Consider the following 23,300-nt stretch of genomic DNA (forward strand, 5'->3'; position numbering starts at 1 on the left):
AGGTCTACAAGACAGTGGTGAGGACAGCCATGATGGACGGCTCAGAGACAGTGGTGAGGACAGCCATGGTGGACGGCTTAGAGACAGTGGTGAGGACAGCCACGATGGACGGCTTAGAGACAGTGGTGAGGACAGCCATGATGGACGGCTCAGAGACAGTGGTGAGGACAGCCACGGTGGACGGCTTAGAGACAGTGGTGAGGACAGCCACGATGGACGGCTTAGAGACAGTGGTGAGGACAGCCATGATGGACGGCTCAGAGACAGTGGTGAGGACAGACATGATGGATGGCTCAGAGACAGTGGTGAGGACAGCCATGATGGACGGCTCAGAGACAGTGGTGAGGACAGCCACGGTGGACGGCTTAGAGACAGTGGTGAGGACAGCCACGATGGACGGCTTAGAGACAGTGGTGAGGACAGCCATGATGGACGGCTCAGAGACAGTGGTGAGGACAGACATGATGGATGGCTCAGAGACAGTGGTGAGGACAGCCATGATGGACGGCTTAGAGACAGTGGTGAGGACAGACATGATGGACGGCTTAGAGACAGTGGTGAGGACAGCCATGATGGACGGCTTAGAGACACTGGTGAGGACAGCCATGATGGACGGCTCAGAGACAGTGGTGAAAACAGACATGATGGATGGCTCAGAGACAGTGGTGAGGACAGCCATGATGGACGGCTTAGAGACAGTGGTGAGGACAGACATGATGGACGGCTTAGAGACAGTGGTGAGGACAGCCATGATGGACGGCTTAGAGACACTGGTGAGGACAGCCATGATGGACGGCTTAGAGACAGTGGTGAGGACAGCCATGATGGATGGCTCAGAGACAGTGGTGAGGACAGCCATGATGGACGGCTTAGAGACAGTGGTGAGGACAGACATGATGGACGGCTTAGAGACAGTGGTGAGGACAGCCATGATGGACGGCTTAGAGACACTGGTGAGGACAGCCATGATGGACGGCTTAGAGACAGTGGTGAGGACAGCCATGATGGACGGCTTAGAGACAGTGTCTCTGAGGAAGAGACAGGAGGCGGAGCTAGAAGAGGAGATGAAGATGCTGAGGTTCTCCTTGGGAGTGTCCGGGTTGGACAGGATTAGAAATGAGACAATAAGAGGGACAGTGAAGGTTAGACGTTTTGGAGACCAGACTTTGATGGTTTGGACATGTCCAGAGGAGAGACAGGGACTATATTGGTAGAAGGGAACAGGGCTAGAGGACGACCCAGGAGAAGATAAAGTATGGAAAGGGAGATCCTGTTGAGCACAACAGGAATATCAGAGACGTACGGCAGCAAGACACAGGAGATGGTGGTGGACTCTCAAGAGACCCCCCCCAACACTGCGCCGGTGGACATCCAGGGACTTGATATTGAGCGAGTGAGGACATGCAAGTACCTCGATAATAACAAACTGGACTGGACAAACACGGTAAGAAGGGTCGGTGACCTTTATACCCGATGAGGACACACACCGAGGACTTTCTCTGACACCGGTGGCATCGGTGGTCTCATGTTGGGGAGGGGGTTGTTCTGAACGGGACAAAACCGGCTCAGTCTGCGGCCGCCCCCCTGGACCCCATCGAGATGGTGGGGGAGAGGAGGGCTCTGCAAAAGCTCCTCCCACCCTCTGCATCACACTGTGGGGGCCTTAAGTAGCTCCTTCAGTGACAGACTTGAGGAGGAGCGCTTCCATAGGCCTTTAGTTCCACCGCACCGGGAACCGGGCACCGGGCACCGGGAAGCATGGCTGGTGCGTTTCCGGTTTACACCGTTTACACCGTCCTAAAATGTATATTGTTCCTGCATTTTAGTTGTACAGAGTCTGGATAATATAATGGACAATAGAAGGATTGTATTTTCATATTGTCTTTTTGAGCTGCTGTGACGCTGAACTTTCCCCAATGAGGGATCGATAAAGTTTATCTCATCTTATTACAACTATTTAATTAACTCCATGTTGTCCAATATGTCTACGAGCAAGGTCTTGAACGTTGACGCATGCAGCGGTTGGACTACACAAGAGTCCCCCTGTCAAAGGACTGACCAGGATGTCCCAGAAGCTGCGGCGGCTGCTCTTGTTGCTCGGCGTGGTGGATTCTGGGATGCTGCTGCCCGTCATGGGGTTGTTGCCCATAGCTTGGGTCAAGCTGATGGCAGAAGGTCCAGCCTTGGAGACCCGTGAGCCACCGCGCTGCCGAGCGCTGTCCTTCACGTCTTTCATCTGAGGCGCAGGAACCAGGAGCCCTGAAGACACGTTTCAGATGGATAATATACTCAACCATATAAAAGGCGCACCTCACTATAAGGCGCAGGGTCAAGTTTTGAGAAAATTATAGGCTTTTAGGTGCGCCTTATAGTGCGGAAAATACGGTACGTAGTAGAGGTATACGGTTGTGTTTTTAGACCGAATTGTCTAAACAGTCAGGGATCGCTTTAGGACACACACTCACCTTTAGCATCGTCGCTCTGGGCTTTGACTGCTGGGCAGAGCGATGCCAGACACAGAGGATTTGGTAAGACTCTTCGCTCCATCAAAACGTCACACAGGGCATGGCGCAGCGCCCCCTGCAGTCTGTCACTCAGCTGTAAGGGACTGACGTTGCCTTGTTCCCAGATGTGAAACTGCACAAACAGCTGTGGTTCTGTCAGAAGACAAGAGTTCTGGCTTAGCCCCGGCAATAACAGAAGGATGCTAACACGTGTAAATCAACAACCTCGGATTCTGCAGCTAGCTGGCTAATAGTTCATCCGAATATCTTGGGTCACAATAAATAAATCATCATTAAACATCAAAGGTGAAGTCGTCCCTGGTGCATCGCGGGTGTCCCGCCCCAGGGCCCCGCCACAGGTGAAAGACCGCCAAGTAGCTACGCCATATTTATTTATCAATGAAGTAATAAAATAATGGGAACATAAACATTTATCTGTTGCTTTCTGTAGATGAACCTTTCCTCTTCTGAGCCGCTCGTACCAGATAAATCCCCCAGAATCCAGCGATAGAGCGGAAAACATGAATCCGTGACAGTGAAATGGAACGAGAACCGCGTTGCAGCGAGGGACGACTGTAAATATCCAACCTAGTCCTGGAAGTGAGCATCTAGCTCAGCGTAACAAACACATAAAGAAACACAACGAAAGGCTGGAGCGATCTTCTTCTTTCCCCATTGGATCAGATCCAGAACACGGTTCATATCGGACCCCTTTATGACTGTGATTTTTGGTGACTGAATTGAATGCAGATTTTACAATTGGTAACCGAGGCATGGATACGTGTACTTCTTTTCCAGAGGAATGACTTCACTGTAATACTACTAGTACTGTAAGTACTAGTACTGCTGTTACCTGTCCCTGGAATGACATCGATGGTGTTCACTTTAGCCACAGTGGTCAGCTCATCAAAATAATCTGGATGAAGCGGGAAACTGCAATTCTCTGCTCTGTGTAGTCTGTAGTCCTGGCCTCGGACCTGCAGGGGGCGCCCACGGCTGTCCACGAAGGAGAGGGTGATGCACGAGACACCTGACAGAACAGCACGAACTCCATTAGCCACGGTTAACAGAGCCCATGAGCTGAATCCACTTTCAGCTTGATCAAATCTCCTGCTTTCCTCTCGTTAACCCTCGGATCACCAAAGAACGTCTTTACATCGTCAAACGCGAGACTCGTGAGGAAGAGCCTGAAGGTTTACCTTTGCCCCCCGTGCCCTGCCCCCCAGGCTTATTGTAGAGGAAGATGTCACCATCGGCCACGTCACTTTTCAGATGAAAGTAATGCTGCAGGCAGAAAATGAATACATGAATTACAGCAAAGCTGGGAGCCATCGGGAGCATTTCACTCACTGCTTCATGAATTAAACAATGAATACATGAATCACAGCAAAGCTGGGAGCCATCAGGAGCGTTTCACTCACTGCTTCATGAATTAAACAATGAATACATGAATCACAGCAAAGCTGGGAGCCATCGGGAGCATTTCACTCACTGCTTCATGAATTAAACAATGAATACATGAATCACAGCAAAGCTGGGAGCCATCGGGAGCATTTCACTCACTGCTTCATGAATTAAACAATGAATACATGAATCACAGCAAAGCTGGGAGCCATCAGGGGCGTTTCACTCACTGCTTCATGAATTAAACAATGAATACATGAATCACAGCAAAGCTGGAAGCCATCAGGAGCGTTTCACTCACTGCTTCATGAATTAAACAATGAATACATGAATCACAGCAAAGCTGGGAGCCATCAGGGGCGTTTCACTCACTGCTTCATGAATTAAACAATGAATACATGAATCACAGCAAAGCTGGGAGCCATCAGGAGCGTTTCACTCACTGCTTCATGAATTAAACAATGAATACATGAATTACAGCAAAGCTGGGAGCCATCAGGAGCGTTTCACTCACTGCTTCATGAATTAAACAATGAATACATGAATCACAGCAAAGCTGGAAGCCATCAGGAGCGTTTCACTCACTGCTTCATGAATTAAACAATGAATACATGAATCACAGCAAAGCTGGGAGCCATCAGGAGCGTTTCACTCACTGCTTCATGAATTAAACAATGAATACATGAATCACAGCAAAGCTGGAAGCCATCAGGAGCGTTTCACTCACTGCTTCATGAATTAAACAATGAATACATGAATCACAGCAAAGCTGGGAGCCATCAGGAGCGTTTCACTCACTGCTTCATGAATTAAACAATGAATACATGAATCACAGCAAAGCTGGAAGCCATCAGGAGCGTTTCACTCACTGCTTCATGAATTAAACAATGAATACATGAATCACAGCAAAGCTGGGAGCCATCAGGAGCGTTTCACTCACTGCTTCATGAATTAAACAATGAATACATGAATCACAGCAAAGCTGGGAGCCATCAGGGGATGAACTAGATGAATTCATGTCTGAATGGCGTGACAGCACCATCATGGATGTGACAGAGTGAATGCAGTGTACCTTGAAGCACTACCATGAATGTGACAGAGTGAATGCAGTGTACCTTGAAGCACTACCATGGATGTGACAGAGTGAATGCAGTGTACCTTGAAGTGGTGTGCTGTATTGCTGTCCGTGTACTTGGGCACGTGGAGGAAGACGAGGAGGTTCTGCTTCAGGTAGTGAGCCACAGCAGGGAGCCAGGGAAGGCAGTCCCGGGGCAGGCTGAAGCTCATGAGCGCCGTGGCAGGAGATCCCGATGGCTGGATGAACTGAGCAGACGTGTGAACATTCTGAACCCGTCACGGACCCCTGGACCCACGCCGGTCCCCCTGGACCCACGCCGGACCCCCTGGACCCACGCCGGACCCCCTGGACCCACGCCGGTCCCCCTGGACCCACGCCGGTCCCCCTGGACCCACGCTGGACCCCCTGGACCCACGCCGGTCCCCCTGGACCCACGCCGGTCCCCCTGGACCCACGCTGGACCCCCTGGACCCACGCCGGTCCCCCTGGACCCACGCCGGTCCCCCTGGACCCACGCCGGTCCCCCTGGGCCCAGCAGCAGAGCGGCTCCACCTACCTCCACGTCGGCTGGCGTGAGCTTGCAGTTCCGGACCAGCATGACGGTGATCATGTCCAGGGTGCTTTCATCCAGCCGCTTACGCAGCACTTTCACCAGCTCATCGGTGATCTCGGGGCCTGGACAACGAGCGCAGAGAGAAAGCTTTCAGTGCTTCACAGCGCCGACATCACGCAGGTGTTAGGAGGCCTCGCCACATCGCCATGGTTACGTTGATGCACACTCCCGTCACAAAGCCGCTGGACAGACGTCTGGAAATCCCTGCTAAGACTGTTGCCAGATGGACGGATGGACGGACGGACGGACGGGTGGACAGACGGATGGATGGATGGATGGATGGACGGACAGACGGACGGATGGACAGACGGATGGATGGATGGATGGATGGACGGATGGATGGACGGACGGATGGATGGACGGACAGACAGACGGACGGACAGACAGATGGACGGACGAATGGACAGAGGGACGGACGGACAGACGGACAAACGGACGGATGGATGGATAGACAGACGGACGGACAGACGGACGGGTGGACAGACGGATGGATGGATGGACAGACGGATGGACGGACAGATGGATGGACAGACGGATGGACAGAGGGACGGACGGGTGGACAGACGGATGGATGGATGGATGGACAGACGGACGGACGGGTGGACAGACGGATGGACAGATGGATGGATGGACAGACGGACGGATGGATGGATCGAAGTTAGATTTTTTTATTGAGATCCATCCAGCAGTTTTTCTGTAATCCTGCTAAACACAATTTGTTTCCCTATTTTTGGAACGATCTCCACAGAATATGCGATCCATATCCGATCTAGATTAAATTCGGGGTGACATTGGTTGTAAGTCGACGTCTACCTGCATGCATACGTTTCACATAAATAAATGGCTAAGCGCTGTGTATTCGGAGCTGGCGTCTCATCTGGGGAGTCCCCGCCTCTCGCCCAGAGCCAGCTGGGACAGCAGACCCGAGACCTGCAAGGAGAATCGGCAGCTGTAGACGAGACGACGGATGGATCGATGGCCATTATGATAAAGTCGGGGGGGGGGGGGGGGTTGATAAAAGAAAGATTTATGAAACACTTAAAAACACACTTCATTGAGGCGTCATGAGGGGAGGGGCTCCGATAGAACCACTCAGCTCGCTCCCATCTGCCGACCCACCTCAGTCATTAAGTCAACAGAACATTGGTGTCGGCTCCATTATAAAAATAACACTAAAACCGCCAACATAACTGTATCTCATGGTTTATGTATCTTACACGTAACCATGGCAACGACGCATCCTCGGTCGGTCAACCTAACTAACGAACTGTCAGCAAAGCGCTGGGATGTGAATCTATTCACGGCTACCCCTTGTGGGGGCCGTCGACTTACCTACGCGACTCGCGACAGTCCGACTCGTCTCCTGTTTTGTTACCCTCGCCGAAGGGGAGGCGAGGGTATTGCAATTGGGTCCGTTTGTCTGTTTGTCTGTCTGTTTGTTTGTCTGTCCGAGCGCATAACTCAAAAACTAGTAACCTAATCGACTTGAAATTTCTACACAAGCAAGGTTCTGTCCGTGGCTCGGACCTCCCCGAGAATGGTGTTGATCCGGATCTGGATCCAGATTCTAGAATTATTTTTACATCTGGAATCGTGCCTGTGCTGTAAACTGCCACTTTAAGAGGGAGGGACATGAATGGCATGATGGGAAAAAGAGTCCAGAAGGAGTCTTGTACTACGTTCCGGAGCAGCAAGCTAGAGCAGGTTTGGCCCCTCTGATCCGGAAGCCCTGTTTACCGTCTCACAAGATCCAATAGTCTATTGGAGGCGGGGTCTGCAATCTCTGATTGTCTTTCTAGTTGGTCTGTGTTTTTACGACACACCGGACAGCGAGCAAGTGAATCGAGTGTGCGACAGTTTCTGCCGTCTCACCCACGATGTCTACCGAGAGGACATTGTCTCTTTCCAGTCCGATATTTTCCGTATCATGACGCAGCATAATGTACTTACGGTAATTTAACACGGGCTGATTCATGACCAAACTGTCTACAGTTCAGTGTGAACTTTAAGATGAACCCGCTTTCAACGAGACACAGACTGGACACGAGTTCAACGCCGAGGATGACCTGGACTTTGTTCTTACTGTTGTTACCATGGTATCAACATCATCATCCTCATCAGCCCGCCGTGTTTCTCTGATGTTACCTGCACTTCCCACTCCGTGCACCAGCAGCAGGATGTGTCTGTCTACTTGTCCAACTGGCCTAGAGCTGTCCAGAGAAGACCAGGACCCCTGAAGGAGAGGACACACTGATTAGTACAGCAATAATCCAGATTAGCAATGACTAAATGCAGTACATTTTGAGCACCCACTCTTGAAACCATTGAAACTGAATTGAACTGGGCTTCGCCCAGCGTGTTTGACAACCCGAACCCACTTACCGTAGGATCATCGGCCACCGAGGGCTCTTGGCTCCAAGGGAGGCTCTTCGAGCGAGCGACGAGAGTTCCATCCACATCTGAGTATTTTCCTGTTACCGACGTTTCACAAAGTCTGAGAAGATAAACACGTGGAACAGATTCGGGCGCTCATAACCAAACTGGTAATACTCCAGAAACATTCCCGTTCCTGCCATTTGCATCAAATGCCATCCGCTGATAGCTGCAAACTCATTTTTTACAGGTTTGATTTCCTTCCTGAAACATATCTATCTTTATCGGATTCATCTTTGCAGCAAACTGAGGGAAACGATCCTCAAAGCTCATGTTGCCCTGTGTTTGAAAAGCTGTTGCTGATGTAAACCCAATGCTGAAACCCACTCAGAGAAGGTCTGTCGAACCTGAGGTAGAAGACGGACTTGGTTGTGCGCTCCTGATAGACAAACATGTTCTTCCTGTTGCTCACGATGAAAGAGTTCAGCACAGAGTGCAGGGCCTGGATGGCTATCATGGGGAGACGAGAAAAAACATCATCAGCAGGTCATTCTGATAATCTAATCTAATCCCACAAAGAGGACCTCATCACCATTATCAAAACACAACAAATGCAGTTATTAATTACTGTGAAAATGAACAGCAACGACAAGGGAAACCATAGACCTTGTTCCACACGGCGAATTATCACAACATCACTGATTTCAATCGTAACTTTGAACAGTACAAATTGTTTGCTCAATAAATACAAACACCTGAACAAAGGAGAATAAAGCTTCCTGCAGCCTGCCAGGCCCAACCCGAGCACCAGTATTACGCATCCATTTCTGAATTACATTTAATGTGATTTTGAGTGAAGACAAAAAGAAGAAGCACGAACTGGTTTCGAAGGGCAGTGCAGATCCGGGACAGTCAACAGCGTGACCAAAGGGGCGGTACGAGAACTGATCCTTTTGTTTTGTGTCTCCAGACATTGCTTGGTAGAATTGACAGCAGCGACGACTTTGAATCCCCTAAAACCCCCCAAACTACGGCCCGCCCCCCCCGAACAATACCAGACAAAAAAAAAAAGTTTTTGTTTTTTTATTTTCCTTTCCATGCAACATGAGTAGCCGGTGGGAGATCAATAATGGTATTCAGTGCATTTAAGAGGGGCCATTAATTTCATCTTTTGTTTCCTAAAAATAATATTGATAGAGGAGAATATATTAATATTCTGAAGAAAAGCAAAAAGTGTTCAATGGACTTTGTTTCTGTGACGAACCCGGAAAGGGTTATTTAGTTATTATTTATTTTATTAATAGTGTTATTATTTATTTCCTGACTTTTTCTGTGAAGAAAGGGTTATATACTTATTATTTATTTTATTAATAGTGTTATTATTTATTTCCTGACTTTTTCTGTGAAGAAAGGGTTATTTAGTTATTATTTATTTTATTAACAGTGTTATTATTTATTTCCTGACTTTTTTTTTGTGATGAACCCGGAAAGCGTTATTTAGTTATTATTTATTTCCTGACTTTTTCTGTGAAGAAAGGGTTATTTAGTTATTATTTATTTTATTAACAGTGTTATTATTTATTTCCTGACTTTTTTTCTGTGAAGAAAGGGTTATTTAGTTCTTATTTATTTTATTAATAGTGTTATTATTTATTTCCTGACTTTTTCTGCAAAGAAAGGGTTATTTAGTTATTATTTATTTTATTAACAGTGTTATTATTTATTTCCTGACTTTTGTTCTGTGAAGAAAGGGTTATTTAGTTATTATTTATTTCCTGACTTTTTCTGCAAAGAAAGGGCTATTTAGTTATTATTTATTTTATTAACAGTGTTATTATTTATTTCCTGACTTTTTTTCTGTGAAGAAAGGGTTATTTAGTTCTTATTTATTTTATTAATAGTGTTATTATTTATTTCCTGACTTTTTTTCTGTGATGAACCCGGAAAGCGTTATTTAGTTATTATTTATTTCCTGACTTTTTCTGCAAAGAAAGGGTTATTTAGTTATTATTTATTTTATTAACAGTGTTATTATTTATTTCCTGACTTTTTTTCTGTGAAGAAAGGGTTATTTAGTTATTATTTATTTTATTAACAGTGTTATTATTTATTTTATTAACAGTGTTATTATTTATTTCCTGACTTTTTTTCTGTGAAGAAAGGGTTATTTAGTTATTATTTATTTTATTAACAGTGTTATTATTTATTTCCTGACTTTTTTTCTGTGAAGAAAGGGTTATTTAGTTATTATTTATTTTATTAACAGTGTTATTATTTATTTCCTGACTTTTTTTCTGTGAAGAAAGGGTTATGTGTGGCTGTCTGGAAAACAGTAAATGTTTAGGCCCCCCCGCCATCGTCACACCTTTCCTGTAAAACTGACACCCTCCATCAGAGAAGGAAAGGTTATGTGGCCCTCACAGGAAAAGGTTTGGGGTTATGTGGCCCTCACAGGAAAATGTTTGGGGTTATGTGGCCCTCACAGGAAAAGGTTTGGGGACCCCTGGTCTCAGACATAGACGAGGTGAGACATGAAGACCGGGTCAGTCAGAGGCGTTTCATCACGAGACCATGTTTCCATGAATCCATGGCACAATGACACCGACTGCATCTCACCATAAAAAAAAATGAGTGTAACTGCATGCAATATGAATAAATTATCCCAATATACAGTCTCCAAAACGTCTAACCTTCACTGTCCGTCTTATTGTCTCATTTCTAACCCTGTCCAACCAAGGAGAACCTCAGCATGTTCATCTCCTCCACTTCTAGCTCCGCCTCCTGTCTCTTCCTCAGAGACACTGTCTCTAAGCCGTCCATCATGTCTGTCCTCACCACTGTCTCTTAGCCGTCCATCATGGCTGTCCTCACCATTGTCTCTGAGCCGTCCATCATGTCTGTCCTCACCATTGTCTCTAAGCCGTCCATCATGGCTGTCCTCACCACTGTCTCTAAGCCGTCCATCATGGCTGTCCTCACCACTGTCTCTAAGCCGTCCATCATGGCTGTCCTCACCACTGTCTCTAAGCCGTCCATCATGGCTGTCCTCACCACTGTCTCTAAGCCGTCCATCATGGCTGTCCTCACCACTGTCTCTAAGCCGTCCATCATGGCTGTCCTCACCACTGTCTCTGAGCCGTCCATCATGGCTGTCCTCACCACCGTCTCTAAGCCGTCCATCATGGCTGTCCTCACCACCGTCTCTAAGCCGTCCATCATGTCTGTCCTCACCACTGTCTCTGAGCCGTCCATCATGGCTGTCCTCACCACTGTCTTGTAGACCTGTCCCTTCGTCCTATCACAGAGCACACCTGATACTTTCCTCCCCCCGTTCCAGCCTGCCTGCACACGATTCTTCAACTCCTTTCCACATTCTCTCCATCACTCTGCTCTGTTGACCCGAGGTACCTGAAGTCCTCTCCCTTCTTTACGTCTCTTCCTTGTAGCTTCACTGTCCCCCCTGGGACCTTCTCATGTACACACATGTACTCTGTTTTACTCCTGCTCACCTTCATTCCTCTCTTTTCTAGAGCAGACCTCCACTTCTCTAGATTCTCCTCTACCTGCAGATCACAATGTCATCTGCAAACATGTTAAATTCTGGCTGTAACCCCCTGCATTTATCAGGGCTTGGGACCGGCTAAAGGGAGACACTGGCTGTGCTACATTAGCTCCTGCTAACCGCACTTCTGATTATGCACTATATTTGTTTCACATTTAATTATTTATACACTTTCATGACTATATCTGTTGGCCATGATATATAATTTTCCTTCTGTAAATCAAAAGGTGAAAGTACCAGATGTGTCACAGCGCCAGGCTACCGACTTACACGATCATTAGTAGCTCTGTAAAATAAATGCATTGCCTGTTCGAGGCCTGACCATTATTTACCTTGCATGACTCATGAAAGCCATGTCTTCAGATCGACCACTCACCCCTGGATACCCCGATGTTGAGTCCCATCTTGAGGCGCGGGTGAATGTGGATGACCGTCCTCCACACCACGTCACAGGCAAAATGTCCAGGGATGAAATGCATCGTGGCAGCCAGGTAATCTCTGGGCTGGTAGCTCTCGTCTGTGTTATAGTCTGAGTGGTGGGGGGCAGAAAGCAAAAAGAATGAGCTCGGCGTTAACGGTTAGAAGCATCCTTCCACCTACACCATCATGCACAGAATACCTAAACCAAAAAGTTCAAACTACCTCCATCATCTTCTGACTCACCATCTGAGGTGTTCAGCCTCTGCCTGTAGAGAGACTCGTTCTTCCAGATGTCTTCCTCGCTCTCAGCCACCAGCAGAGAGTTACACATGTGGCTGTCATGGAGCACCTGCAGTAGCATCCGCTGCACACACACACACACACACACACACACACACACACACACACACACACACACATAAAAGCAGCACGCAACAAAAGGGTTTCACAAAAAACAATAGATAAATGAAATTATGATAATTAGAGTCCATTATGGGTTTATGAATCCACACAGACGATGGTAAATCTTATTGAGATTTAGGCCATTATTGATTTTTTTGTCATTTCATTTGTCATCCCACCCCACAATGGAACAAGTTCTGGATCCATTTGATGGATCGTCACCAAAATCTCATGGATTGATTTCCTGATAACTTAAAAAAGTAAGTAAGTAAAAATTAACTTGGCAACAGCGACAGCTTGCCTCCTCTACTTGCTTTTTCTGCAGACAAACCAGTGCGGGCGTAAAGTCGAACTGTCTCCAGGTCGTAAGCTGACGACTACCTGTACATGGCTTTTCCATCCCTCTGCCCCTTTTAATGAATGTAGAAGGGACACAATCACAATGCCCCTTTGGCAGCAGCTACCTGATTAACGACTCTGCAGATTTCACCTATCTTCCTGACCACCGTTTGATGAAGCTGTAAGTATTCAGGCAGCTCCTGATCCTCGTGCTTCTTCTCCAGTTCCTCAGTGCTGGAACCTTTTCCTTGTCTGAGGCACCTGTAAAAACAGACGGAAAGATCTTGTCTTTTGTATGTGCTGGCTCCAATCACCAGCCTTAACCATGTCTGACAGCCTGTTCTTAGAATTGCTGTGCAAGTTGAACATAACGACTGTCTTTCAGCTTCCTTCATAAACTATCAGTGAGACAGAAAACACCCTTTAAAATAACATTTAATGTATTCGCTCAGTTCCAACAACTTCCACGGCCACAGGTGTGTAAAGACCAGCAAACGTTTGCAGACTAGATCTCCCATCATGTGTGATAGAACGGGTCGCTCTCAGGAGCTCAGTGAATTCCAGTATAGTACAGTGATGCCACCTGAGCAATAAGGCCAGGTGGGAAATGTCCTCGCTTCTCAATATTCCCCTATCAACTGGGAGTAGCAATGCAACAACGTGGAAGCGACTGGGAAGAGCAGCAACTCAGCCACAAAGTGGAAGGCCACGTAAATTCACAGGGTGGTCAGCGGACGCTGAGGCACACCTGCACCTTTCTGGAGAGTCAACCGCTACAGACCTCCAAGCTGATCTTCAGATTAGCTCCAGAACAGTGCGTAGAGCTTCATGTGATCTTCAGATTAGCTCCAGAACAGTGCGTAGAGAGCTTCATGTGATCTTCAGATTAGCTCCAGAACAGTGCGTAGAGAGCTTCATGTGATCTTCAGATTAGCCCCAGAACAGTGCGTAGAGAGCTTCATGTGATCTTCAGATTAGCCCCAGAACAGTGCGTAGAGAGCTTCATGTGATCTTCAGATTATCTCCAGAACAGTGCGTAGAGAGCTTCATGTGATCTTCAGATTATCTCCAGAACAGTGCGTAGAGAGCTTCCTGTGATCTTCAGATTACAGAACAGTGCGTAGAGAGCTTCATGTGATCTTCAGATTAGCTCCAGAACAGTGCGTAGAGAGCTTCATGTGATCTTCAGATTAGCTCCAGAACAGTGCGTAGAGAGCTTCCTGTGATCTTCAGATTACAGAACAGTGCGTAGAGAGCTTCATGTGATCTTCAGATTAGCTCCAGAACAGTGCGTAGAGAGCTTCATGTGATCGTCAGATTAGCTCCAGAACAGTGCGTAGAGAGCTTCATGTGATCTTCAGATTAGCTCCAGAACAGTGCGTAGAGAGCTTCATGTGATCTTCAGATTAGCTCCAGAACAGTGCGTAGAGAGCTTCATGTGATCTTCAGATTAGCTCCAGAACAGTGCGTAGAGAGCTTCATGTGATCTTCAGATTAGCTCCAGAACAGTGCGTAGAGAGCTTCATGTGATCTTCAGATTAGCTGCAGAACAGTGCGTAGAGAGCTTCATGTGATCTTCAGATTAGCTCCAGAACAGTGCGTAGAGCTTCATGTGATCTTCAGATTAGCTCCAGAACAGTGCGTAGAGCTTCATGTGATCTTCAGATTAGCTCCAGAACAGTGCGTAGAGAGCTTCATGTGTTCTTCAGATTAGCTCCAGAACAGTGCGTAGAGAGCTTCATGTGATCTTCAGATTAGCTCCAGAACAGTGCGTAGAGAGCTTCCTGTGATCTTCAGATTAGCTCCAGAACAGTGCGTAGAGAGCTTCATGTGATCTTCAGATTAGCTCCAGAACAGTGCGTAGAGAGCTTCATGTGATCTTCAGATTAGCTCCAGAACAGTGCGTAGAGAGCTTCATGTGATCTTCAGATTAGCTCCAGAACAGTGCGTAGAGAGCTTCATGTGATCTTCAGATTAGCTGCAGAACAGTGCGTAGAGAGCTTCATGTGATCTTCAGATTAGCTCCAGAACAGTGAGTAGCGAGCTTCATGTGATCTTCAGATTATCTCCAGAACAGTGCGTAGAGAGCTTCATGTGATCTTCAGATTATCTCCAGAACAGTGCGTAGAGAGCTTCATGTGATCGTCAGATTACAGAACAGTGCGTAGAGAGCTTCATGTGATCTTCAGATTAGCTCCAGAACAGTGCGTAGAGAGCTTCATGTGATCTTCAGATTATCTCCAGAACAGTGCATAGAGAGCTTCATGTGATCTTCAGATTAGCTCCAGAACAGTGCGTAGAGAGCTTCATGTGATCTTCAGATTAGCTCCAGAACAGTGCGTAGAGAGCTTCATGTGATCTTCAGATTATCTCCAGAACAGTGCATAGAGAGCTTCATGTGATCTTCAGATTATCTCCAGAACAGTGCATAGAGAGCTTCATGTGATCTTCAGATTATCTCCAGAACAGTGCGTAGAGAGCTTCATGTGATCTTCAAATTAGCTCCAGAACAGTGCGTAGAGCTTCATGTGATCTTCAGATTAGCTCCAGAACAGTGCGTAGAGAGCTTCCTGTGATCTTCAGATTAGCTCCAGAACAGTGCGTAGAGAGCTTCATGTGATCTTCAGATTAGCTCCAGAACAGTGCGTAGAGAGCTTCATGTGATCTTCAGATTAGCTCCAGAACAGTGAGTAGAGAGCTTCATGTGATCTTCAGATTAGCTCCAGAACAGTGCGTAGAGAGCTTCATGTGATCTTCAGATTAGCTCCAGAACAGTGCGTAGAGAGCTTCATGTGATCTTCAGATTAGCTCCAGAACAGTGCGTAGAGAGCTTCATGTGATCTTCAGATTAGCTCCAGAACAGTGCGTAGAGAGCTTCATGTGATCTTCAGATTAGCTCCAGAACAGTGCGTAGAGAGCTTCCTGTGATCTTCAGATTAGCTCCAGAACAGTGCGTAGAGAGCTTCATGTGATCTTCAGATTAGCTCCAGAACAGTGCGTAGAGAGCTTCATGTGATCTTCAGATTAGCTCCAGAACAGTGCGTAGAGAGCTTCATGTGATCTTCAGATTAGCTCCAGAACAGTGCGTAGAGAGCTTCATGTGATCTTCAGATTAGCTCCAGAACAGTGCGTAGAGAGCTTCATGTGATCTTCAGATTAGCTGCAGAACAGTGCGTAGAGAGCTTCATGTGATCTTCAGATTAGCTCCAGAACAGTGAGTAGCGAGCTTCATGTGATCTTCAGATTATCTCCAGAACAGTGCGTAGAGAGCTTCATGTGATCTTCAGATTAGCTCCAGAACAGTGCGTAGAGAGCTTCATGTGATCTTCAGATTATCTCCAGAACAGTGCGTAGAGAGCTTCATGTGATCTTCAGATTAGCTCCAGAACAGTGCGTAGAGAGCTTCATGTGATCTTCAGATTAGATTATGGTTGTTTTCTCATCCAACATCATAAATAAACACACGGACAGTAAGCCTTGTTGAAAGCCTTCCTAGAAGACTTTAAGATTCGATAAAATAGAATTTTTGTAATCCAGAAGGAAATTCTGATGCCAGGTTGCTCCAAAGAATTACAGAAAATAAAAAATAGAAACCATCAAATCTAAACACAAGCACTGAACGGAATGAGAATATGCGTGTCATGTGGTTTCAAAGTGGGACACCGAGGTCGTGTGCATGGAAAGGCAGGCGAGGGAACACTTTCAGCGATACGAGGTCTCCTAGCAGCAGAAAGCAATGACGCCCTGCAGAGGCTCACCGACGTGGTTGTGAGTCGCTCCATGTTAAACTACTGTAAGTATATGGTGCTGCGTCATGATACGGAAAATACCGGGAATACCGGGAAATAAGAGACAATTTGCTAGACATTGTGGGCGAAACCGCAGAAGCTGCCGTACACTCGATTCTCTCGCTCGCTTTCCAGTACGTCGCAAAAACACCTCGTCAGACAACAAACAACAGACGAGTGCGGTCGAAAAGTCAGAGTCGCGAGTCGCATAGGTCGTAAGTCGACGCCCCCTCTACTGGAGAATGGACAGAAATGACATCTGGACATTTCTATATGGGCTACAGGCAGAATCATCTGTGGCGGGGGCCGGCAACCCAAGGCTCTTTAGACCCCCTGCAGGGGCAACTTGTCGCTTTATTTTTGTTGATGCCGAGTCACTGACTTGAAGAATGAAGTAAACGTTTCTAAGCAAAGATCTCGCTACATCTGTGGCCCCGTGCCGAACATCGAGCGTCAGCCCGCCGCCCTCGCTAACGTCATTATGGATTCATCTAAGAAAAGAGAAGTCAAAGCCGTTTATTTGACCTGGAGTGGGAGTAGACCTTCACCCTGTCCTGGTGGATCTGAACGATCAGCCAGAAGTCAGGCATCAGTGGCACCTGACGCTCCGGTTCATCCAAACACGGACTGTCACACTCGGAGTCACTGCTGCCACCGTCGTAACCTTCAGCAGAGGAAGACAAAGAAGGGGCAACATGATGGGGCAATCGTCGATGTTACCTTCACACATCTCAAAAAGGGTCCAGAGCTCGGGGACTGACGTGAGCCGTCTCTCACCACAGCCCCGAGCCCTGATGCAACACGTACCCTGCACGTCGGAGTCCAGACTGCCCTGGCTGGAGACAACACTCTGGACTCGACTTGGCCTCAGCTTGCCATAGCCTGAGACAAGACACTTTGATTAGATTCAGTATCACCAGGATCACACTTTCAAATCGATGTCTCACTCAGACCCGTTCGCCTGCCTCTCCTAAAACAGACATGGACATGTTCAGAGTGAGAGTAGCGCCTAGAAACCCTCTGCAGTCCCAAAATGCAGGCCTGCCCGTGGTTCCAGACATTTCCAAGAGCAGACGGGGGGGCGGAGCTTTCAGGTATCAAGCTCCTTTATGGTGGAATCAGCTCCCTGATTGGTCCGTGAGACAGACACCATCTCTATGTTCAAGAGTAGATTAAAGAATATCCTTTTTACAAAGCGTATAGTTAATTGATCAAATAGCGATGAAGGGGACGTGACGCGCTGAGCGTGGACCGCATCGAGAGGGCTCAGCTGAGCCGGCTGGGGCATCGGTTTCAGATGCTCCCTGGACGCCTCCCTGAAATGTTCCAGGCATGTCCCACCGGGAGGAGGCCTCGGAAAAGACCTAGGACAAGCTGGGGAGACTGGACCGGTGGAGGAGGAGGGAAGTCTGGAAGTCCCTGCTCAGACTGCTGCCTCGGCGACGATCCCCGGATGGATGCATATTTCCTGTTTAGCAGCTCTCTAATCCGTGGTTTGCTCAGCAGCTTCCTCCACATATCAGGAATGTGTCTGCTCCTGCTTCTGTCTCTCCTTCTCTCTCTGGTCAAGACAGGTGTCCGCCCACTATGAGTCTTGGGTTCTGCTCAAGGTTTCTGCCTGTTAAAGTTTTTCCTTGTCTCCGTCTCCAAAGTGCTTGCTCATGTAAAACAAGTCGGGTTCTGTCTTTCGCTGCTCTGCCTGAAAAGTGCCTTCAGACAACTTTTTATTATGATCTGGTGTTTTAGAAATAAAGAGCCAAAATTCAAGTAGTATCCATGGCGATGACACAAATATAAACAAATACAGTCCCCAAATAGCTAAATAAATAACTTCAGTACTTTGCTGTCTGCAGAAAGTTGAGTTAGAAAAATGGCATTATTATCAGAGATAGCATTCTTAAATTCTTATTTGTCTGACCAACAAACCAGATTCATTTAAAGGAGACATATTCTACCCTTTTTCCACAAGTTAAATGTCCATCATTGGTTAGCAGCAGCGTAACAATGTTATTAAAAATAATTCAGAGACTTATTGTACTTTAAAGGTGTTATTACATAAATGCACACATTTACTTGTATTTAGTTTTAAACATATTTTATGTCTCTCACGGAGTTACATTTAAAAATATGTGGTGTTCATGGCTCTCTCAGCCTAACAGGTTCCCGGCCCCCGGCTTAGAGCTTGGATCCTACGAAGGATTGATTGGATTATTTCTCTGTTTTTGGGTTGATAAGGACCCAAACCCTCCATAATAGTGTATAAACATGGGAAAAAGTGAGTGTTTCATGATATGGGACAATATGGGGTCAAAATGAAATGTCTTCCACTGGAGGGCGTCTCAATGGTTTCCTCGGCAGAGACTCACTGTGGGAGGCGGCCTGCAGCGACTCTGCCAGGCTGGCGCTGGATGGCGAGGCAGGTTCTGTGCAGGGGTCCGGCTGTAGCGGGGTGCTGCCGGGCAGACCTCGGCCCCCCGCTGTGACAGCCGGACTCTGGGACACGGTGTCTCGATCCGCCTGCTTCACTGGCTCAATGGCGTCTGCATTTGTACCACTGGGACCGTCAGCGTTGGTGCTGGTGGACATCTTGTCTTCACTCTGCAGTTGGACAGTTGAAATGAGCAGAGGTTTCATGAAGACATGCAGCGCACACACACACACACACACACACACACACGCGCACACACACACACACACACACGCACACGCACACGCACACACACACACACACGCACACGCACACGCACACACACACACACACACACACACACACACACACACGCACACACACACACAGCCACTTGGACACTGACGCCCCGTCTCCAGCTGGATGGCTGAGATGGTTAGTGCAGGGAGGGCTTGACCCAACACCCTCACCACTGAACGGCTTACTGGGATGTGATACCACTACAACGGCCCCTCATGGCTCAGCCTAACCAATCGCAATCCAGCAAGGCAACAAGCACAAGCCAATTGGAGGTCAAGTAGAATGGTTCACATCCCAATTCTTTAACAAGCATCCAGATGCGATTTCAGGTACAACAAAATGTTTCTTGCAGCACGGCGAGTCTGACGGCGCCTGGCGCAGCATGCAGCGCTGTGTGCCTCACCTCAGCTTCACAGCCCAGCACCACCTTCTGCACCCGCTGGGAGGGCTGTGGGGGGTCTGCTGCCGTCTCAGACAGCTTCTCCTGAGGGCGCTGTCTGCTTAGAGACATGTAGTAGAAGCTGTCCTCTCGTCCATTCAGCACGAAGCCAGCGAAAGATACTCGCCGAAACTCCTGCAGGACCAGACAGCAAAGCAAACGCGTAAAAACTACACGTAAAGGGATTAAATGAAGTAAAATACCCGCAGCCAGTATAATGTACATCTTCTAATGACGACCCCCTCAGAGAGCTTGAACTTCACCAATCAGCAACAAAATCTATTATTTCTTCCATCTCGTTCCTCCAAAGTATGTCATCAGAATCTGTTTGTATATTTCTCAAATATGTTTTACACAAAACACGGATTAGAAATGGGTTTTCCAAAGGCAGTAAAACCAGCGTGAAAGAGAAGAGAGAGACACTCTGCACGTTCCTGCACCCAGGATATACCCAGCGCAGTGAAGGAAGACGTTTAGCGTGGCTCGGGTGTGTAGGGAGTATTTAAATACTAATGGTAAAGCTAGCTTGAAACAGCTAAGTGAGCTAACGGAATCATTTGCTGACGTCGAGGGTACACGCATGCAGGGCTGTCTTTGCCTCTTGGAACTTTTCCAGGGACTGCTCGGGCCCAAAGACGAACTGCAGCGGGACATCTTCACAGAGACAGTTCGGTCGCCCGCTGGAGCGCAGAACATGATCGACCACTTTCTGCAGGGTTGCTACGCCGATGACCCACGAGTGGCGCAGCGTCGAGACGATCTCGTCTTCCAGCAGCCAGCGGATCTAAAGCACAAAGAGCACAGAATCCTGAGCCGCATCAAGCTTCAGCGTTTCAAACACAACTCAGAGAAGCTGCTATGAATGCAGAGCTGATCTCAAACCGGCGTCGGTGATGTCTGTTTACACACCAACCACGGAGCGTAAAAGTGAACCGGAGTCGTGGGCTATTTTGAACTGGTTTTTGAATCCATAATGTAATGAATCCGGTGGTAAGACAGAGACCTCCCCCCCCCCCTACATGGCTGTGTCAGATTCCATAAACATCGGTCAATAATCAAGCGAGATACTAGAGACTCACCTCATCCATCGTAGCTACAATGGCTACCTTGTGAGGGACGGGAAGTTTAGACAAGGAATCGCCACTTAATCTGACAAAAAAGAAGAAGACAATACGGACGTCAGGAGAAGAGGACAGGTGCAAAAAGAGCGTTGAACAAACACCAACCCGACAACGCCGATTCCCCTCAGACTGTCCAGCGCAGCCATCAGCTCCTCGTCGGAGCGGCAGGAGGACAGCTGTCCCGGGGAGCGATTCAGGGACGCGCTGCTCTCTGAGGTGCACCTGCGTGAAGGAAGGGCGGCCGCCGTCACTCACGGGTCATTGTTGAATGCAAAGGTGCCAAAACCCTCCTCAATCTGCGTTCTGCGTGGCCTCCATCAGAACTCAGCGAACCCAGCACGAACCCACGTCTACTGGAAATGCTTTCGGAGACGACATCTCACTAAAACTGGTGAACCATTTAAATGTCCACATTAAATACAAGAGTAAAACCGGGCGGCTCAGTGGTTAGCGCTGTCACCTCGCAGCTAGGTTGTGGGTGCGATTCCTTTCTCTCCTCCCCGTGTCCGCGTGGGGCTTCGCCGGGTTAGTTGAATGAATCACTCCGAGTTGTGTGTGTGTGTGTGTGTGTGTGTGTGTGTGAACAGAGAATTCCTTTGAGTATAAACGCCTTTCAGATCTTCTAAATAACTGAATTGATTGAAAACATCTGATTACGCTGCCTCGTGAAAACAATTAAACACGTTCAGGATGATTTTATTTTCCTGAAAACCCAATGAATGAAGTATTTTGAGGTAACTTGCCGGTTATGATGGAAATCAGCCATGACTTCGATCTCCAGAGGCAGAGTGAGGACGAATATGTCCAACGTGACCGAGAGCTCGCTCAGATCGACAGACTGCAAGGCCTCAGCATTCTCCAAACAGGAAAGAATGTCGCCTGCGATGAAAAGGAAGACCACAGGCTGAAGGAAGGGTCCCGATGGACAACGACCAAATCCCGAAGAGACACTCACCCAGGCAGGTCGGCAGCGTTCGTACGGGCATGGAGCCGTGGCAGCTCTTCATATTGATCGAGCATGTGACGTGCACAAAGAGCGGTGGCATGTCCAGCTGGGGCTCCTCGGGGTCCAGCAGGGAGTCTCCCTCCAGGATGCTGAAGGAGTCCTGGTCCTGATTGACCGTGTTGGAGTCCGACAGGGACAGGTCTTCTCCGTCCACGCTGAAACGAGCACCCGGACGTCCCTCGTACTCGAGCACTATGTCCGTGTCACTGTCCATCGCGATGCAGCAGCCCGGCACGGCTTCTATTCACACAACGCAGGGAATGAAAATCGCCACCGTCAACAAATACAAGTAGCCGTTTGCGTACTATGTAACCCACAATCTGGCGAGACCTGTTCTCTGTTTAATGTAGTTCAACAATTTATTAATAATATTTGTAATTGTACAATTCTTACAAATTTGTCAATTCCATTGTCTGCAGCCACAAAAATCATAAAACATTCAGATAATCTGAAGAAATCTCTGAACACAAAGGACGAGGCTGAAAATCCTGGGATGATCCTCGGTTCTCCAACACAACTTGTTCTGTAATACTGTTTGAAACCCAAAACTCTATTTCCCATAATAAATAATGTAAACCGGATGAATCCGTTTCTATGCAGCAGATAAATCCCCATTTATAATTATATTAGATAAATCATTTTCATTTTGTCTTCTGAACTTTAACGATACATTTTACTTTTGTTCAGACAAAAACGCAGAATGCAGTCGAAACTCTCAGGTAGGAAAAACATCTAAAAAATACTATTTTTGTCTCAACAAAAGAAAAATTTACCACTACAGAACTGTGTAACTGTGTGTCTAAACAACAGAAAACACATAAAAGTGTAAATAGTACAAAAAACAAAAGCGTAATAAAAGTGAATTTAACAATTCTGTATCATTTACATCTCGTTTAGGGGGAGGGACAGAAGGAAGGGGGAGGGGCTATTCCTTTAAAGGGAGTCCTCCTCCATTAAATGACTGGGTAACTGTCCTCCTGGGTTTTATTCCTTCTCTTTAGCTCAGTTTTCTATAGTAAAGTCTAAATCGTTGATGTCTCCATCCCGTCCTGCAGCAGATCCCAGACACGGACGCCGTTTCCATATTCGGTGATTATTTCTTCTTTAGTTCAACAGTTGTTCTCTACTTTCCTCTTTTCCTTTCCTTTTTAGTGCTGCCTTTCTTTGGATCCGTGACTAAGAGCTAAAGAGAACAGAACAAAGCGGGACCTTTTCAGTCTCTTTCCTCTGGCAGGTCGACTCTAACTGAACCTGCTCAGGTAGACTCCGCCTTCGTTAGCCCGTCTTCGGTTCGCCTCGGCTCCTCTCGTGTCCCAACTCCAAAAATCTGCTCGACCTCTGAGGCATTTTAAACTCCATGTTTTTATTGGAGAACCGAGCTTCCACCGTGCTTTTTGAAGCTGAATATATTTTTCAGAGAATTCCTTGCTTGCTCTAACATGCTTTCATCATTGCCTTTGTGTTCTCGCTCTGCTCTTCTTGCATCAGGATCACTTTGTGGATCTTTTCCACACTGCTGTCTAGTTTATTCTTCATTGGAGATT

At 47.4% G+C, this 23,300-nt stretch overlaps 1 protein-coding gene across 1 annotated transcript in view; it reads right to left on the minus strand.

Moving 5' to 3' along the window:
* The window catches only part of szt2 (SZT2 subunit of KICSTOR complex), an 89,748-nt gene that overhangs the window by 38,420 nt on the left and 28,028 nt on the right, over positions 1-23,300 (minus strand). Inside the window, exons 33-53 of the mRNA XM_068743952.1 lie at positions 21,706-21,996; positions 21,494-21,629; positions 20,856-20,972; positions 20,709-20,778; positions 20,228-20,413; positions 19,573-19,764; positions 18,850-19,081; positions 17,291-17,365; positions 17,009-17,147; positions 12,821-12,956; positions 12,198-12,318; positions 11,911-12,063; positions 8,380-8,482; positions 7,982-8,093; positions 7,745-7,832; positions 5,543-5,661; positions 5,067-5,231; positions 3,704-3,788; positions 3,358-3,534; positions 2,466-2,657; positions 2,060-2,259 (exon numbers count right to left, since the gene is read on the minus strand). Coding sequence (XP_068600053.1) covers positions 2,060-2,259; positions 2,466-2,657; positions 3,358-3,534; positions 3,704-3,788; positions 5,067-5,231; positions 5,543-5,661; positions 7,745-7,832; positions 7,982-8,093; positions 8,380-8,482; positions 11,911-12,063; positions 12,198-12,318; positions 12,821-12,956; positions 17,009-17,147; positions 17,291-17,365; positions 18,850-19,081; positions 19,573-19,764; positions 20,228-20,413; positions 20,709-20,778; positions 20,856-20,972; positions 21,494-21,629; positions 21,706-21,996 — 3,089 coding nt within the window. The remainder of the gene's footprint in view (positions 1-2,059; positions 2,260-2,465; positions 2,658-3,357; positions 3,535-3,703; positions 3,789-5,066; positions 5,232-5,542; positions 5,662-7,744; positions 7,833-7,981; positions 8,094-8,379; positions 8,483-11,910; positions 12,064-12,197; positions 12,319-12,820; positions 12,957-17,008; positions 17,148-17,290; positions 17,366-18,849; positions 19,082-19,572; positions 19,765-20,227; positions 20,414-20,708; positions 20,779-20,855; positions 20,973-21,493; positions 21,630-21,705; positions 21,997-23,300) is intronic.

Source organism: Brachionichthys hirsutus, chromosome 9, assembly GCF_040956055.1.
Source record: "Brachionichthys hirsutus isolate HB-005 chromosome 9, CSIRO-AGI_Bhir_v1, whole genome shotgun sequence".
Lineage (NCBI taxonomy): Eukaryota > Metazoa > Chordata > Actinopteri > Lophiiformes > Brachionichthyidae > Brachionichthys > Brachionichthys hirsutus.